Raw genomic sequence first — 18688 nt, forward strand, 5'->3', positions numbered from 1 at the left:
GAGGCCCACACTTTACTTTAAATATTTGAACGAGAACAACTTCAACTTTAAAGCAAGCAGATAAAAATAATTGTTTTAAATTAGTTAATTTTAGATTACCATTGATTAGAAAATTTTCAAAAATAAAAATTGAGCTTAAGGCAGAAAAACTAGTAATGGTTCGGATATAATCTAATGGTTTATAAAGGGCATTGCAAAGCTTAAGTAGTCCCTTAAGCTCCCGAATTTTTGTTCAGCTCTTCGCTTTCTATTTGAAGTACAAAATATTTTTCGTTTATTTACCCAACTCAGCCCGCTTCTCCTCGTTTCGTCCTTTTGGCACCGTTGTCGTCTGTAGAACGCTCCTGCCCTGCCTCCACTCCTTCGAGCTACTGCCTTTTGGTAAGTTCTACTTGGTCTGGGCTGGCAGTATTTTTTGTGCTATTTCCGTTCTAAGCGCTTTGCCATGCGGCGTCAAACGTCGGGCGCCAATCCTCATGTGCGTGGGTGCGTATGAGTGATTCTTTTTCTTTTCGCTCCATCCCCCGTCTGCTTCATTCGGTTTTTCTTCGCTTTTCGTTTGGTAAATGCTGCGAAACATAAAACATCAAATGTAAATTGAAAGTCGTTCGTGTGTGAAACTGAATGTGTCATCAGTTGAAGCGTTTATCATTTTTTTTTACTGCCTTTCGTATTCGTTTTTAGCTTTATCGACCCCCCAGCGGAAGCGGTGAGGTGCAAGATGAGGGTTTTCTTTAAGAAGTTTAGATTTTATTTGCCGGCGTGTCAAGTTGCCTTTAAACGTTTTCTCCGGCGGTATGGGGTTTGGTCTGGCTAAGTTGTTTGCCTGTTAAAGAATGTGCGGAAAATCCCAGGGGAGTGCGCACTGTCTTGTAAAATCTCTTATTTCCGTCCCCAAAACAAGGCACAAGTAGCGGCGGAGGCATCAAATTTCCCATATGTAAGATGTAATATGAATATGAATTTGAAAATTTGAAAAGAAACAAAATTTGTAAGTTAAACCGAGAAAAAAAGGAAAAGTTTATAGAATGTACTTTTACAATCGAGTTGTAAAAGTTAACTACCGATACAAATTGTTTTTCGCGTTATGTATAGCTTCTAAGAAAATGCAGAGCTTTTAATTTGTGCAAGCAAGCTTTATTAATAATGTTTGACAATTATATACAAATATTTAATAAATTCCGATCCATGAAGCGTTTAAATTTGTCAGCAGAATTAATCGTTTGATTTCCAAATTATATGCATCAAGTATCAAGAGCGAAAACTAATTTGGCAAAATGCAGACTTAGAGAAAACCATCAAAACAATCGAGAGCTATTTATTATGCTTTTGCTTCTCTTCTTATTTGCAAATTATTTGAAAATTAATTGAATGCTAAGAAACCAACGAATGGTTTTATTTGCAAGTCGAACTTCGCTTTTTTGCCCTTTATTTTTCGTATTTGCCATGCAAATGTCAAGCTCAAATAAAACAATAGATGCTAAAATGCTGGTGCAACTACGACAGCTGCCAACTAGAGTTGTGGTTGCCTTTAGTCAAGTTGTCGCATTTTCCCATTTTGTTGTTCCTGCCTGGTGGCACTAACTTCATGTCAATCCTTTTGTGGCTTTGCCGGTCGTTTAATTTGAATTTAAAATGTTATCCCGCCAAATGCAATAGACACAGCTCCCTCAGACCCGGCACTCATTTTCCACTTATTTACAATTACTACATTTTATTATATACCCCTGCCAGTCAGTCAGCCATCCAGCCAGCCAGTCATCCAGCACTTAACCATTTTATTTATACCCCTGTTTATATTTGTCACACTTTTGTCTTTGTTCCGACCACCCTCAACCCCATTTTTGGGTGGTTTTTAACTGCATTTTTGTGTGTCTGTCAAATCCGACCACCCTCTCTCACCCGATCCCCGAAAAAACGAAATCCCCCAGCCAGACCTTGCAGATTTCGATTGTATTTTTGTTTATTTTGTTGCAATTTTTAATTACTTTAATGAAAGTTTTAATTGCGAAATAGCAAAAACGCAGCGAGCGACACAGGAGCACACAAAAGGGCGTAAGTTGGGGCCAGGGGGTAGTCGTAATGAGTTTTTGCGGTCTAAGAAAGGATGCCAGCTGCACGACAGCGATGACGTGAGCACACCCAACCAGGTAAATTTCTATGCCAGGTGAATTTGGGGGAAAGGGTTGCAGGTGGCTGTAGAACAATGAATGGTGCGCTTGATTAACCTATTGATATCAAGAACAAAGCTGTTGCGAAAATGATCTGAGATGATTTTATAATACTCCATTTCAAAAATCAAAAATTATCCATTTATGAACGTACAGCTTGATTGTTTAGATGCGCTGCATGCATAAATAGCCTTTACTCAACTCTTCATAACTTTTTCTTAAAAAATATTGCTTAACTTTGTGGGCATTTTCAACAAACATCAATTAATTTTCGAATTCAGTTATTTATTAAGTTTAAGATATTGGTTACAAATAAAACCGGTTAAAAATTAGTCATTAACCAAGTTAAGTGATCAGCAGTCAACATTATCATCACACAACGCACATGTTGCCACAACAGTAATCTGATGGAAACACTTTGATCTGCTCGTAATTGCAGTTGGTGGTTTCATCCACATCCACATCCAAACACTCAAACACAGAGAGGGATACATTTGCATATATACCTACACATGCATGCTCATGCTCCACTTGACCCACAAAACTAGGCCAGCAAATAGGCACAAAAATGTTTGTCATACTGGGTCTCGTTTGCAACTTCACTTCCGAACCCGAACCGAAGTTGAAATAAATTGTGTAAACAATTCGAATACCACAAGGTATCAACTCAAATGAAATATGTGAGCCGTAACCAAGGAGATGTAAGAATGAAAAAAGAGAGGCAAAATGGAAATAGAATGGAAATCAGCAGGGCCAATGAACTGCATGAGATGCAAAAAGTGAAAAGATAGAATAGAATGAAATAGAATAGACTTTTTACTTACAATACATTACACATTGCATAATGGAAGCGGTGATTTACAAAGAAAATACAAAACATTTGAAGTGTATTCGTTTTACATGTTTGAAAGCTTTGAGAGCAGAGATTACGCACTTGGATAAATATGGAAAGGTTTAATTTAAAAGCAAAATAAGACATATATATTGCCTTCAATATTTAGCGAATATATATATGCCTAAAATTGTGCTGTCTTAAATGTTTCAGCTGAACTCTACCGATTTAAAGCTTAATTATTTTAAACATAAGATTCATATTCATAGCTTTCCCTAATAGTTTTTAATTTCCAACCAATTTTTCTTTTAAAACAACTTTTTCATTAAGCCATTTTCACGTTTTGGCTTTTTAGTTTTTCCTCAGTTTCACGGTAGCATCGTTAAAAGCATTTGCTGTCGGTTGGGGCCCATAAAATGCATTAATGCTTTGCATCCTGTGCCCAAACTGCAAAGTCCAAGCTTAAAAACAAACATACACAATTATGTACGTATGCTTTTATGTGTTTTCAGTAGGAAGGAAAGAAAAAGATACGCAAAATTGCATTTTTGGCAACAAGCTTTTAATTGCATTTTGTATGTGCTCATTACCTTAAATGCAGTGTGAGGCCAATCTTCCTTCACCGTGTTTCCTCCCTTAAGTTCTTTTCTGACTGAGTTGGCATTGAAAGCATTTTGAATTCCAATCGGGCCTTATGTGCAAAATAACAGTTTAAAAGAAGGAAGAACAAAAATAAGGGAAAAACGGAAGAACCTCTCAGTAAAATCTTTACTCGAATTCCCAAAAACTAAAACATGTTTTTATATTCAATTTTTTATTATTAACTTTTAACATAATTTTTTTTTGTTAAATTCGAAATAGAATTTTTAATTTTAAATTGTTCAAAAACCATGCCGGGATATTACATGATAAATCGCCCAAAATACCCACCACAAGAGTATTTAATTTATTGAAGAGATTTTGGCAAACGTTTGTGAGTGTGTTTGTGTCACTTTTGTTTCAAAAGAGTGTAAAAGTGGCAAGAGCGAAAAGAAAATGGCCAAAAGCGAAGCCGCTGTCGAAAAAACAGCAAAGAGAAAAGAAGTTTTTACGACATAAACAAGCAAGTAAAATGGGGCACATGTGGGTGTATGTAAATGCCAATGGGTATGTGAGTGTGTGAATTTTATTTAAATGAAAAATAATTAAACTGAGGATTGAAGTTTCGCTTTGGCTCTTTTTTTGGGCAAAGTGGAAAGACAATTAGGAAATGCTCGTTTAAACAGAGGATGGGAGCATCAGGATTGGATGAAAGGAATGGGGAAAACGGCAAATAGACTAAAGTTCTGGAAGAACCAAATAAAAGTTTTTGGCAAGCCAACAATTAAGATATCCTAGAAGGCATTTGGAATAAGACATCAGCTTAGAGTACTTCATAAATAAAAACCTTTGAAAGAATTATCCTTAATTTTTCAGAATAAATTCTGTTAGGCTAAAATTTTGGTAGTAGATTTCACTAGTGGAAATGTTTGGTGGAAAAAGAAATACAAATCAAAAGGTAAATTAAGTTTTTTAAGTCTCCTTCAAAGACATGGGACATTCAGATCTGTTCTTTAATAGAACAAATAGACGAATTTTCCGTTTGACCATTTTTGTGCGCCTTCCTGTACGGGTTTCCTTATATTTTTTCTCAGGATTAAGTTTTTGCCCCGGCTCTTAATGCTATTATTTTTTCATTTGCTCAGTGCAACACATCCACGGATTAGTGTTCAAATGAAATCGATTTCAGGGTGTGTGTTTGTTCTGCATCTGTGTTTGAGGCGATTTTTAATTAAAGTACTGCAGTTAATTGCATTAATCACTGTATTTGCCAAGAGCGTTGGGGCATGCACATGGTGCTGAATGCCATGAAATAAAACTGGTCTGGGCCACAACACTTAATAAACTATTTAACTGATTTTTGTTGAATTATTTAATGTGCAATCAAGTTTAGCGAAGTTTGTGTTTTGAAATTCGAAATTTAGTGATTTAATATTAATGTGAATTTAAATCCTTAATCGGTTGATTTTTAAATATTATATTTATATCGGTAATACCGCAAAAACAATAAATAATATACAGACATTAAAAATAAATAAATAAGGAAAAAAGGGTTAATAACTCCATGTAATTGCTAGTTCAAATGTGTACTTTTGAACACACTAATTTATAATTTTAATCTTCGAATTGTCGATAAATCCATTCTAATCTTAAGCTTAAATTTTCTTACAATTACAGCTGAGTAACTGCCTCTGGGTAACCCATCTGCAGAAATAGGCCAAATTGAATTGACATTTATTGGCCAATATATATTTATAAGGCCCGAACGGAAACCAACGAAGATCCTGGAAAAGAAAAACAGGAGGACACAGCAGCCCTAGAAACAGAAAAATAGTAAAAATATCTATCTTCAATGCCGACGACGACGACTATTCCTGGGGCGGCCACCCATCATATGCAAATGGCCAGCAATTGGAGGGCGGGCAAGGAGTATGGTTCCCATGGACAACGAAGTGGGCGTGGCTGCATGTGCTGGACATCTCTGATGCTGCTCCTCATCCTGGTGCCTGGTAAGTGAATTATAAACTGAGCGAGTCCAAATCACAGATAAGTCGAGTGACACAAAGTCGAAGGACGACAAAAACTTAGATGAGATATTTCAAAAAGTTCGGCAAATCCTCCCAATATAAATGACACTGATGGCTGTCGGGGCGACAGACGAAAGTCCTAGATGAGTCCCCGACTTTGGTGATAATTAATTTTTAAGCCGCGCAAAATGAAGCGAGGACAAGTGGCCGCAGTGGGTGGTGGGTGGTGGGTGGTGGTAGGTCGGTCGGCAGTGGGTGGGAGAAGCGCGCTAAATGGAGCGGCAAGGACAGCGGAAGACGAAATCAATCGTTTGTAAAATAAACAAATCTTATTTTTCCGCAAACATTATTTCTCATCAGCCGAAGCGGAGGCGAAAGCACATTCAGCAAACGGCAATAAAAACAACGAAGCAGCGATGACAACAACATTTTTCATAAATACGCGCATTCATCTGCATGAAACGATGGCCAGAAGAGCCCAGGAAGCACTTAAATATTTCGTGGGGTGTTTGAAAAATAGGGTATTAAACCATGTGATAAATTAAACAAATTCTGAACGCTATTCGATTTATCATAAGCATTGAACTTGTATTTAATATATTTGAAAGAAACTATTATTTAATAACTGAAAAAATTTTTTTTTTGAAAATGTAATTAGCCACGCTTTTCTCTTTATACATTTTTGATTAAATAATAATCGGCTTCCAAATTAAAAAAAAAAAAGAAAGGATACCAAGCGACCAATTCCTTGATCCACCCCATTTTAAGTACCCAACGGATTCAACTCATTGAGTTTTTCTTTTTCTCGCAAATACCACCATTCAACCGCCACAAGAGCGAAATGATGATGTGGCAAAAGAAACTACGATACTAAATATCCAACCAATGCTTCTGACTGCCATTTTTGCTGGTTATATTCATTTTTTTCTTGTCTGGCCAAAAGGCGCGAGCGGGACAATGTGTAAACAAGCAAAACAAAAAGGCAACTTAAGGCCAGAAATAACGGCAAGGGATATATAAATATAGATAGATTTATATAGAAGGGACGAAAGCAATTGCTGTCTAGGGACGGAGAATATTTCATAATTTTTTGCGTGATGAAGTCGAATTTGTTGGGATTAAATGAGATTTTCTTGCAATTATAGAGTGCGTGGTGGGGCACAAGTTTTATTTATTTTCTGATTCGTTCTTTCGTTTCTGCAATTTTTGAGTACCCATCGAAATTACATTTTCTGTTGGTTAGCAGCTTAGCCGAAAAACATTCCCTGGCCGTTATTGATTTGAAACTTTTTGTCGGTTGCGGCTAAGTTGCCTTTTCAATTTCGCCACAGATCGATCGATACTTTCTAATTTATGCTAAACGCACACAAAAAGGGGCTGCCGAAGGGAAAGTGCTCACCCTGACCATCCTATTGAGGGGCAAACAATAAACAATGCACTGCATCGTATGTGGGGATTAAGTGGAAAACTCAACGACGGGGCTCCCCGAGCCCCAAAAAAGGGAAAACTATTCCATTCAACTTTTGGGCTAGCGCATGCGAAAAACATGCAACATGTTGAGGGCCACGGCCCCACCTCGCATTTTCCTTTTGAACAAAGGCCAAAATTGGCTATATCCCTCAATATAGGTCTGCCTGGAAAAAGTTTGTTCTCTGCGGGCAGCTTCACTCACAATGGAAGGCAGCAGCAAATGCAGAAGCACCAGCGACTGGGCTGCAGATAGGTTTTCAATTTTCCAGAATGCACAAAAGTCAGTTAGCATTCTTCAACGGCATCATTATTATCGTCATCATCATGATCATATACCACATATCACACATACGCCCTGGTGTGCCTGCCCTTTATCAGCCTCACGCTGCCAGAGCTTCTGAGCAGCGTTTTGGCTCCCCTCACATGGACACTTGGAAAAATAATAGCCTAAACGAAAAACAATGTTTATCAATGAACATTTTAATTATAATCACAGAGGTGGAGGGTTTGATTAATTTTGCATTATCACCCTGTACAACCAATTCCTTTTTTTTAGCTTTAAGATTTTTAAACAGATCTATGAAACCAATCACTACAAAAACAACTTGCGGCTTAAAATCATTTATAGAGATGACTAAAAGTGTTCATTGAAAAGTTATAAGTAATCTCTCTGGCACCCCAATAAAGTTTGGTTTAGACTTTTGTTTGAAGTGTTTCCACCTTAAAGTCACTGCCAAATTCAAGGAAGTACTTATAAATTATAAGAAACTTTCTTTGAGTGCAGAGCACATGCATATAAGCCCGCACAGAAACTCCCTCATCCACTCCACTTTGCATATCACATGAACTTGCACTTTGGGCTTTTTTTTGTTTTTGCTCTTTCGGCAAGACAGCAGGTGGATGCACGAATTAAGGCTCCGAAAAGAGGATGAGGACCAAAGGTTGAGGGGTTCTGGTGCTGAGTCGTCTTTGTCTAGCAGACATTTGCCGTTTACTGCTCTGACATCCCAACTTGGCTGCAATGCAGGCAGGCGACTGACGTGCCTTTTGTCGGCAGCCAACAATTGCGTGAAGAGTGCGGTTGATGTCAGCCAGTTTGTCAGCCCGTTGAGCACCAGAAGGTAAAAATATTTTCGTAATCTGATGGCTGATGCATTTAACTTAGATATAAGTAGAGAGTTCCAATAGGGACTACCCTGTACTACATTTCAATAGAATAGTAATATGAACAAACAAAAGGGTTAAAAAAAAGCAAATATACATTTGAAAAAGCTTATTGGCTTTTATTACTAAAAATCGCTTGTTTCAGTAATGAAATGCGGATTAAATTGTAAAACATTTTATTTAATTTATTAGCAGCTCAAATAAGCCTTCTTCAACCTATCCAAAAGTAAGCGATGTAAATCATTTCGATTTAATTGTCCATTACATTCGTGCAAATTAAATCGGCAGCTCTCACATCAAATTGAAATCCGACCAAATGTTATATCGCAATTGAAAATTAATATGCCAGCTCTGTTTTGTAATCCCATAATGTATTTCAACTTGAAAGTGGCCTACGCACGTTATACTTGGCTGAGCTGCACTTAAAAGTGTTTTGTAAAAAAATAGCATTTAATTTGCTCAATGCTAGTGAAAAAATTGCCTTAAAATGCAATTTAATACGTACTATTTGTACGAAGTGGAAGGTGTGACATAAAAGATTATGAAATATCATCAGCACGATGTGAAAAACTGGCTTTAAATCTCATATATACACAGATACAGAAATGCAACAAATTTGTTGACAAAAACCCGGCGAACAACAACAATGAAGTCCGAACAAGATGGTCAATGTACCCGTATTTTATTTGTTTTTTTGGGTATGAAATATGAGTCAAGTTTTCAATGCATGCCGGATGCATTCATTATGCCGTTGACGAGAGACTCTCTGAGTGGGAGGAAGCGAGACGGGTTTACCGAGAGAGTGAGATGGCTATAGGTGGGGCCGAGCGAGACAGAAGAACACACATGTATGCTATTATAGAGTTTCCTTTTTCTTTTTTTTTCACATTTATGACAAATGCATTGCACTCACAAAGCTCACACAAACACGGGTACGGTCGCCATCTTTATGATCTCATGCATATGTATGCGTTTAAAATTGACACGATACTGTCGAGCAAAAGAAAAGGACATATATGAAGAGGAAGCTTAATTTTAAACCAAAATGGTGGTCGGTTTGGTCAACATACACTGACAAAATAAAATGCTAAAAAAAAAAATACAAAATAAGAAACTGTTATACATAATTACAATACTAAATATATCTCACGAATCAAAATGATGTTCAGACAACGAAGAAATCTCTCTGTTTACCTTAGAAAGTTATTTTAAATTACTTAAAACTGTGTTCAGTTTTTCCGATTGAGTTCCACAGTTTTTTGGACTTTTGCATTTTTTTCGAAACCGTAAATATGCTTTCCCTACGCATCATCACCTTCGATAGCCAAAATCTAAATTAAATTTCCAGCTAAACAAATAGCAACCCGTTCGTTCAGATTTGGTAATAAAAAATACATTGCATACACTCAGGCTTCCAAAAATGAGAGTGATTGGGAAAAGCAAATCGGAAAATAGGAGAGAAAATCGCTTAAAAAAGGTGTTGAGATGCCAAGTCACGAGAGACGGCACTTGGCAAAAAGACGTTTGCTAATTTTCTAAGACATCGATTCGGGGGGCAAGCGATGAAAATACGTGTGACAATGTCTGTCCCCCCTTTTTTTTACCGCCCAGCCACGCAGCGTTTTTTGCGCTGATTTTGGCACGCACACATTTTGCATACTGATCAGCAATCAGTGGCAACAATTCTTCGAACTTTCGGGGGCTTGAGGCCAACTAGAAAGTGTCGAGCGCAAATTAAAATTCCACTTTGGCATTTGGGGAATTCAATTATTTTTCGGTGCCCGAGGGCAGGGGAAAATCATCCAGGCACTCCCACTTTCACTTCCACTTCCACTCCCACTCCAAACAAGCAAGTTGACAGTTTGTCTTGTTGTTCGGCTCCTTTTGACCACCAATAACTGGGGAGACTGGCAATAGACGGCAAATAAATACCGAAGCATCGCTTACACATGCCCAGATTTATTGCCAGCCAACATGCCCTCACTCTGATGCCAATTGTCAGGCAATGCAATCAGCGTGTTTATTGATTTGGAAAATTAAATATTTTTCCTTGATTTCCCAGAGCGGCGAATGCAAAAGAGGAAAAGTCGCGGCCCTATATTGCCATAAATAACGCAATCCGATTTGCTTCTGTGCTTTGCTTATTTTATGAAATTTCCGGATGCCCTTAGAAAGCATTTTAATTAGTTTAAATTCTCCGACAAACTACCAGAGATTGGAGCTTTCGTCGGGGTAGACGAGGTATTCTCTGAGTTTTGGAGTTGAATGTGTATGTGTGGCATTCACCACAATGTTGTCGCTTCCGTATGGCATTCCGCTAAAAGCAAAAACATGTCGGCACTCGGCGGAGTAGAGGCGAAAAAAAATTGTCGGAATTTCGCTTGCTTAACGGAAATGTATAAATTGCATTTTGCGCCATCGCCAAAGAGTCTTAATGCGTAAAATGGCGGCAGGAGTTGAGTGTGCCGCTCTGGCTGAAACTAAAGCAGGTGCATCTGGAAGAATGTTGTGCTAAATTTTAACACACGCACTCGTACTCGAAAATAAATGTTACACCTGCAGGATGGATATACGAATGGGCGACAAAAGTGTTGCTTACGGTTTCAGCAGAGAAAGTGGGAGGATACTCGTATAAAAAAATTGGTTTTTATTTTTTTTTTTTGTAACATATTTAGTTTTATTAACATATGGAGTATCTACAAAAAATTTAAATTGTCTTTTAAAATTTAAGTAAGTGCTAAACTAAAGATAAAATAGAATGATTTCACAAACCTAAAAGTGTACTTAACTCCCTATTAGCTATTTAAATCATTGAAAATTAACGAGAAACAAGGTGCTGAAAAGTGTGTGGAAACAAAGTTTTTGGTAAAATACAACTTTTCCAACCAGAAAGCAGAATTTCTAGTCGCACGCCTCGTTGGTTTAAATTCATTATGAACATAACTTCGCTACTCTATGAGCTTTCCATTTTAATATCAGGTGTCAGGTGGTTAACTCCGCACATATACGCCACCAGTCAGCCGCCACATAAAGGGCAAGCATTTTAGAAATAAAAGAGGGAAAAAAGATGGAAAGTGTTAAGAGCGTTTTAGCTCTTCGTCTCGCCTGGCTCACAATTCACAGACATTTTTCACCACCATTCTTTGGCATCTTTTTCGGCGAGGAAAAAGCACTTTACACTAATGCACCTGAAAATTTAAAGCACGTCATAACATAAACATTTATCATTGCGACAGGAACCGAAAGTTGAATTTTGCACTTAACTTGCTGATATATTTTAGTGTTTCTATTGCAAAAGAGATTGCATCATGTTTTGTAGTAACGAAAATTGGTTAGTTCCACTTTTGCCATTTACTAATACATTTCCAAATGCACAAAATTCACTGCTATGCAGAAATAAGTCTCAACAATGTAAAATATCTGTCCAAATAAATCATTCATTTGTCTAATGCAGAGAAAAGATTCTCACGAAATGCTTTCAATTTTAAGCTAATTGATTTTCTTAGCAAATAATAAACACTTCCTCCACTTCCACCATCTACTTAATTGTGTCTTCTCATACCAGCTCAAACCAAAAATAAACAAAGCAAAATAAGACTCTTCAGAAAGCCTCATAAATTCCATTAAGAATATTCCTTAACGCCTGTGAGAAAAAAAATAGTCTAAGTGGCCCTTAAAATGTTTTTGTCTGGGGATTCACGACTGGCAAATGTGTGTGTGTGTATGCAAATTTTTAATTTATTTCAATTTCACTTTTAATTTAGGCACTAATCTAGGCAATTTGTACTCTTACACACCATTAAGCAGGACATGAAACGAGAAATTAGCTGAGATCAGGGAACCAAGGCGATAATTAAAATACACTTTCCCGAGAGTCTTAAAAATCTGAAATGAGTTTTAAAATTTAACTTTGTAATTCTTTATTTAAAGATAAAAAATTATAATAACAATAATTTTTAATTTTACACCAAATTTCAGAGTATGTAAGCATAAAAGGGTAATGCTTTTAAGACATTAAGTATAAATACTTGTGTCTGAAATAAGACAACAAAGTTTTAATTCAGCTGAGACCTTAGGCCGGTAAAACCTTTATTTGTTCAAGATAACCAGAGATGATAAAAACAGCCAACGCCTTGGTCCATCGCCTTGCTGAGATGCCATCGCCCCCTCAACAATAAAGTGCCCTCGGAATATTTATTTGCTTTCATTTATTTTCAATAATTTCGAAATTTCCATTACATTAGTTTCGGTTGTTGTTTTTTCCCTGCTTCCCTTATGATGTTCTTTATGCCCTTGCACGAAAACAAACAAATTTTTTGGGGCGATTTCGAAGGCCACCCCATCGACAAATTCTTGCTTTGATTACTAAACTAAATTTCACCCCCTGGAAAAGTTGCTACAAATATAAAACAAATGCCATCGGTCTGTGTTCCATATACCACCACCCTCTGGGGCCGAAAACTTTTCTCATTTCTACTTTCGATATAGCAGCCACGGCTGTTGGATTCTCTTCGAGACATTTTTCCTTGGGGTTTGTGGATACTTTTCGATACTTTTCGCTGCTAGCCCACCACAAATCCAAGTGACATTTGGCACTTGCCCTTCGTCCTGTCTCTGGCGAACAAATTTACACATCTTTTGAGTTGTTTTCGGGTTTCTTACTTGCGATTTTTTTTATTTTATTTATTTTATTTTTGCTCCGCGACTGCCCCACTTTGAGTTGCTTTTGTCGGATAGCTTCCGTTTCCTGCTCATTTGTTCACATTTGGCATGTCAGATGAGAACATTTTTTTAATAAAACTGTCAACAGTTGATGTAGATTAAGAAATTATGGCAGTTCGAAGAAAGTTTTCCTTGGCTCGGTTCGGTTTTGTGTTTGGGTTGGGTGGAAAATCAATCAGCGACAAAGTTCCTGGGGCAACGAACTAATAATGTGACTGACTGCACAGGGAAAAATGATTGAGGAAAACATTAAACATTGTTTACTTCGTTGAATCAAACACATTGCAAGATGCCAAATTCCGATTGGCTTTAATGAGTTGCGTTTTTTCAATATCAATTGCACAGACCCAATCGCACTTTGGTATGATAGATCCACCTATTTTAACTTCGCTGTGATTTTCTCTTTCGATTATTAAATAGCGGAAATTCGAAGGCTGGTGGGCAAATGTGTTCGCAAAAACCTTATGTACCATAATCCAGTACCATCAGGACTGCTGAAGGAATGAGATACTTTGTTGCTCTTTCCTAAAAGCACTGCATAGCATACATTTGCACAAAGTATTCGACCTTCTGTTTCGCTTTTCCTCTAGGGCGTCCGTTTGGTATCGAATATGGCCGATCCATAGGCCACTTATTGCATATTGATGGGAATCCGATTTGGATTTCCCACCAGCTCAAAGGAGACCATCTTCATTGCCTTTATTCAGCTGCCAAGACTCAGGATATGCCCGCGCCAGTTTCAGTTGCTATACCAGAATTGGTTGCCAGTCGACACTGGCCTTCCTCTGTGCCGATTTTGCTGGCGATTGGATCAGAATCATGCATAACTGCACTTTAAAATCACTATGAATGGGCCATTGGCCTTTCAAACTTCGCTTAGCCATCGTTATTGCCCTTTTTTGGTTTGCAAAAGGGAAGTTTTTAAGGTGGTTTCTTGAGAGAAGAGGTTACATTTTGTGGGGTGCCTCGAGCAACGTTCACTTTTAATTAAGCTTCTTCGTGAAGGAATTCATTGGGGCCTCAATTTGGGATGTCTAACTGGAAAGAACACAATCATTTTTATATTAGTTTCACTACAATTATAAACTTTTCTGAAGCTCGTTATCGATAAAATAAGCCAATTAAAGACATTTTTACGTATTGAAGTTTAATATTTTTTCATTCCGCTTAGGATTGTTGCCATTACTAATGAACTAAAAGAGATATAACCAACCATCCTAATGCGAAAATAAGAACTCGGTTTGAGAGTCCTTCAGTCGTAGATAACCCCTAGACGAATCAGTTAAAGCTCAGCGTTTTGGCCCTTATCAAAAGCAAATTACAAATCCCCGGCAAGAAAAAAGCGGTTGAGAGGAAGGGGGGGAAAACCCCAAGGGATAAGCTCGACCAACAATGGGATGATTGAAGGGGCCAAAGTCTTTTATCAAGTGAATGTGCCATAATAAATGCGAACAAGACAAATGTGTGGAGACCAAAACGCCAGGGTCTATTCTAGTTCCTTGCGTTGACTTTAAGTTCAAGACAAGACACTGCAAATCTCAGTCACTCGAACATAATCGGGGCCCAGCGAATAAAACAAGCCCGGCTAACCAACTAATAGGAGAAAGGACGGACTTAGTGCCGTTGTTGCTCGACTATTGATAAGCATCGAATTCATTAATTTATATGTTCGATGAGTATCAAGCGAGGAATCGCACAAGCAGAAAGGAGTTCGCCTCCTTCGTCAGGAAGGCTTTGTAATGTGAAACTAAGTGATTTGAGCCGGACATGTGTGCGATTGTATCCCTTCCCCCGTGCGTGTTTGTATCTCAGAACGTGTCTGTATATCTTCATTACAAATCCTAGCTGGCTTTCGCCTTGTGGATTTCAAATGAAATGTTCTGCCTGTCCTCTAAAGCTATGAGCTTGAGCCCCACCTAGAATGGCACAGTGGGTCAGAAACTGCTTAATTCATTAGCCACATTCAAAATAAATGTATCAAAGAAGTTTCTTAATTAATACACTAGAATTAGTAATTTTACTTGAGGCTAAACTGGTTTCTTTACGTCTTGAATCTTTAATATTAGATTCAACTGTCTCTTTATTTTGAAAAGCCGTAAACCAACTAGTAATCGGTTGTTATTAATTTAATTTTACATTTCTCATCAAACCGCCACTTCCTTACCATAATATTTTTATCTGTATGTGAAATATGCTAGTTAGCTTTTTGATTAGTTGATTGAATTACAATCACAATTGTACCCCATGGTGCCATCTTTGAACTGTGTTCATGACCAGAGCTGCCGTTGCCAGTTGCCTTTCCTTTGGGGCGACTTGTAGCTTGACTTAAGTAGTAATTTCAATCAATTTGGCCGAGGCACGAGGCACACGAAGACACACACTTGGGTACGCAACAAAGAAAAAAGGAAAGCTCATGTCCTGGGATGGAGAACAATAAAATCTAAACTTAAATATGTCACAGCAATTAATACAAAAGCAGACCGAAAGCCAAACCCAAGCCAAATACAGACATCAGTCCGAAATGCCAGCTACAAACATTGGTCTTTAACCGGGACTTGTGTCAAACGAAAATAAACTCCCACACCGAAGGCCAATTTCAACTTACATGTGGTTTTGGGGTGCAACGGGTCGTATGCGTAATATGAAAAGGTGGATTGGACTTCTTGGCTAGTTTGCATTTGACAGCTCATTTGCGGAATGTTTCTTTCAAATTTACGATTTGGGGCCTTTTGATCAATGCGAAAATTGTCAACTCAGACCCGGGGTCGGATGATATATGGCCAATCGATGATCCAAGTCAAACAAAACCAAAAACATTTACACAATTAGAAAATAACCCTGGCTGGCCAATAAATCAACAATATTTACATATATCAAAATGACAGAGAGCAAGCCAAACAAACCGGGCTTGTTATAAATCAATTCGCTACAATCAATTAAAATGCTAAAAACAAGGACATTCAAGTTTTTGTGGCTGCTGCTGTAAATTTTTGAACATCCCTTGAAGGAGGCAAGTTTGACATGACCTAGAAATGTTTTTTCTGTAACACAATAGGCAAGTACAGTTCTCATAAGCCGCAAATCAAATTAATTTTTAATATTTTTGAATACTAAAACTAACCAAAAGTTTTATATTTTTTTTAGAAATTAATATAGTTTTTGTTATTATCCACACATCTGCATGTTTCAATTGATTAAACAGATTTTGAGTTATACATTTATTAAAAATATTTAGTTTATTTATTTGGAATATATTTTGCAAAGGGATTTGTTTCTTGTCTGCCAATGTCAAGCAATCAGACCGACCCCCCGACCAATCAATAATCCCAAAAGCTCCTTTTGAGTGGCATAAACAAAATGTTCGGAATGCCCCACCGATGGGTTTTCGTTCCCATTCACTTTCCCTTTTGGCCTGGCATTTCACATAAATTTCCTAAGATTATAGTGCCCACAGATCCGAAGATGCCAGCATGTCAAGTAGCAAAGGCACCGGCAACGGCAACGGCAACGGTAACGATGATGCTAAGGTGCTGGAAAATGGCAGACAGCAAGTGAAACTGCACACGAAACTTGGCATTGGGCGGGCGTGGCTTTCCACCCACCCAGCAACATTGTTTTGTAATTTATTTTGTTTCAGACAGTTCTTCCAAAGCGAAATGCAGGCCCCTGGACCGAAATCAACTTGCTACTTATGCGTCGTCATTGCATAAACAAGGCAGCAGGTTTTCCGGTCTGGTTTCTCTTTTCTGGTTTCCCTGGCATTTTCCCTCGCTGAGAAATTGCAACATTACGTGCCCCAGGAGCCACGTCCACTTCTCATGCAAAGCATGCACAATTCTCCTGAGCTCTGGACTAAAGATAAATTGATATTTCGGGACTCTCTCTGGCATCCCGATATTTACCTTGGTGCCGGTTTTTTTTTGGTTTTTTTTGGGTTTCTTTGGTTAGGCAATACGCAAATGGTAAAACTGTCCATTAACAGAAAAAGAAGTAGGAATAAAATGTACAACAGGGGAAACAATAAGGTGGGCGGAGGGATGCAGCAAAAAGTTGAAATCCTTTATTGTCCATTGTCGGCCATGGAGTTCTCTATCAGAATGCCTTAATTAAGAACGCTCGGAGTCTGGCCAAAGAGTCAGACTTCATTTCGATTTTTAACAGCGCAGCTGTTACCAAAAACCCAACGAATCCCCCACCGAAAAAAAACCCCACTCCGTCCTGTCAGAGTGCAAAAACAAAAAATGGAAACCAACAATTTGCAGTTTACAGTTAACAGCAGATCGAGGGGCGGTGAGGGCGTTGGGAGCGGGTCATGGGACACGTTATTGGAAAAGCAGTGAAAATTGGTTTGTTTGACGGCCCGATGTCTGGCGAAATAACATAGCCTCGCCTCTATACACACACACACACACACACAGAAACGTATATTGTATATATCGCATATAGAAACCGTCATTGTCGAAAACTCTCAGATAGCAAAAGAAATTGCTCCGATTGCGAACAAAAACTTTACGGGCCGGAATAAAATAAAAAAAAAAATGATAAGGTACCCGAAACCAATAGACAGTCAATCAGGACCAACGTATATATTGAGTTTAACGTATATTCTTGTTTCCCTTAAAAATTCCACGTCAGTTAAGGTATTCCATTCATATTGCTTTTATAAATAAAACATGAACACGCAAATTTTTAAAATAAATGAAAAAAAGTCCGCATGCTAACTTTATTTCTTTAAAGTATTATGAAAATATATGGGTATTTTTGAAAAAAAGGTTTATTTTCATATTAAGGATATCAATGAAAAAATTTTGGAATTGTTAACCAAATGTTTTGCAATCTACAAATAAAGGCTTTTCCCTTCCATATTCTAATCTCTATAGAAACCATGTACAACATTTACAAACATTTTGAATCGTTGAAGCATTCATAGAAAACCACTCGAAATTCAAACTCTCAATGCACATATGGAGGAAACCGTTTTTCACAGCAAATATTTACAAGAAATACGAGTTTTAATTTATGCAACAATCGACGAGACGAGTCGGTCTAGATGGAGTGCGCAGGGGGCGCAGGGGCCAAACAAATCGATTCATCAACTGCAGTTGCAGCTGGCCATGCAAGATTGCTGACGAAAAACAAAAAGTGTATTTGTATCTATGCATTTTGCATGCGGGCTTTCAGCAACTGTTGTCGACCAGGTAGTTGACACACCCCACACACACTCCCACTCACCCAATTGTCCCACAGCAAACCATTTATGTTTATATTTGGCACATTGCACACTTCTAAGCTCCACAATTCCCACACGCAGGTGAATGCAAAGGGGAGCGTCAACAATCTAATTTTTAAATGACAACCTATGGTGCTTTTAACTAAAATATGAAATAGTATTCCTCTGTTGATAGCCATAATTACTTCAGTCAAATTTGCGAAAGCCAAGCCAAGAAATTCAAAATCAATATATTTATTTTTTATCCAGGAACAGCTTTATTTTTATTTCCAAGATAATAACTCAAGAAACATTAAAATAAATTCTAAAAGACGCCAAGAATATTAAGTGTGACAACAGGCATATAGAAAATGCACCGTATTGAGGTGTTTAGAAATCAAATGATCCTGATATCAAAGTAAAAGCTGGGAACAAACGTTTCTAAAAGTATCCATAAAATAAGCCGCGATTTTCCTCCTCCAACTCATTGCATATCAATGGAAAAGAGTCTTTT

General features: G+C 37.8%; 1 protein-coding gene across 1 annotated transcript in view; it reads left to right on the forward strand.

Moving 5' to 3' along the window:
- The window catches only part of LOC128261834 (uncharacterized), a 42284-nt gene that overhangs the window by 9050 nt on the left and 14546 nt on the right, over positions 1–18688 (forward strand). The window contains exon 2 of the mRNA XM_052995725.1: positions 5260–5591. Within this exon, the coding sequence (XP_052851685.1) occupies positions 5435–5591 (157 nt within the window). The 5' untranslated portion in view covers positions 5260–5434. The remainder of the gene's footprint in view (positions 1–5259; positions 5592–18688) is intronic.

The sequence above is a fragment of the Drosophila gunungcola genome, unplaced genomic scaffold (assembly GCF_025200985.1).
Source record: "Drosophila gunungcola strain Sukarami unplaced genomic scaffold, Dgunungcola_SK_2 000001F, whole genome shotgun sequence".
Lineage (NCBI taxonomy): Eukaryota > Metazoa > Arthropoda > Insecta > Diptera > Drosophilidae > Drosophila > Drosophila gunungcola.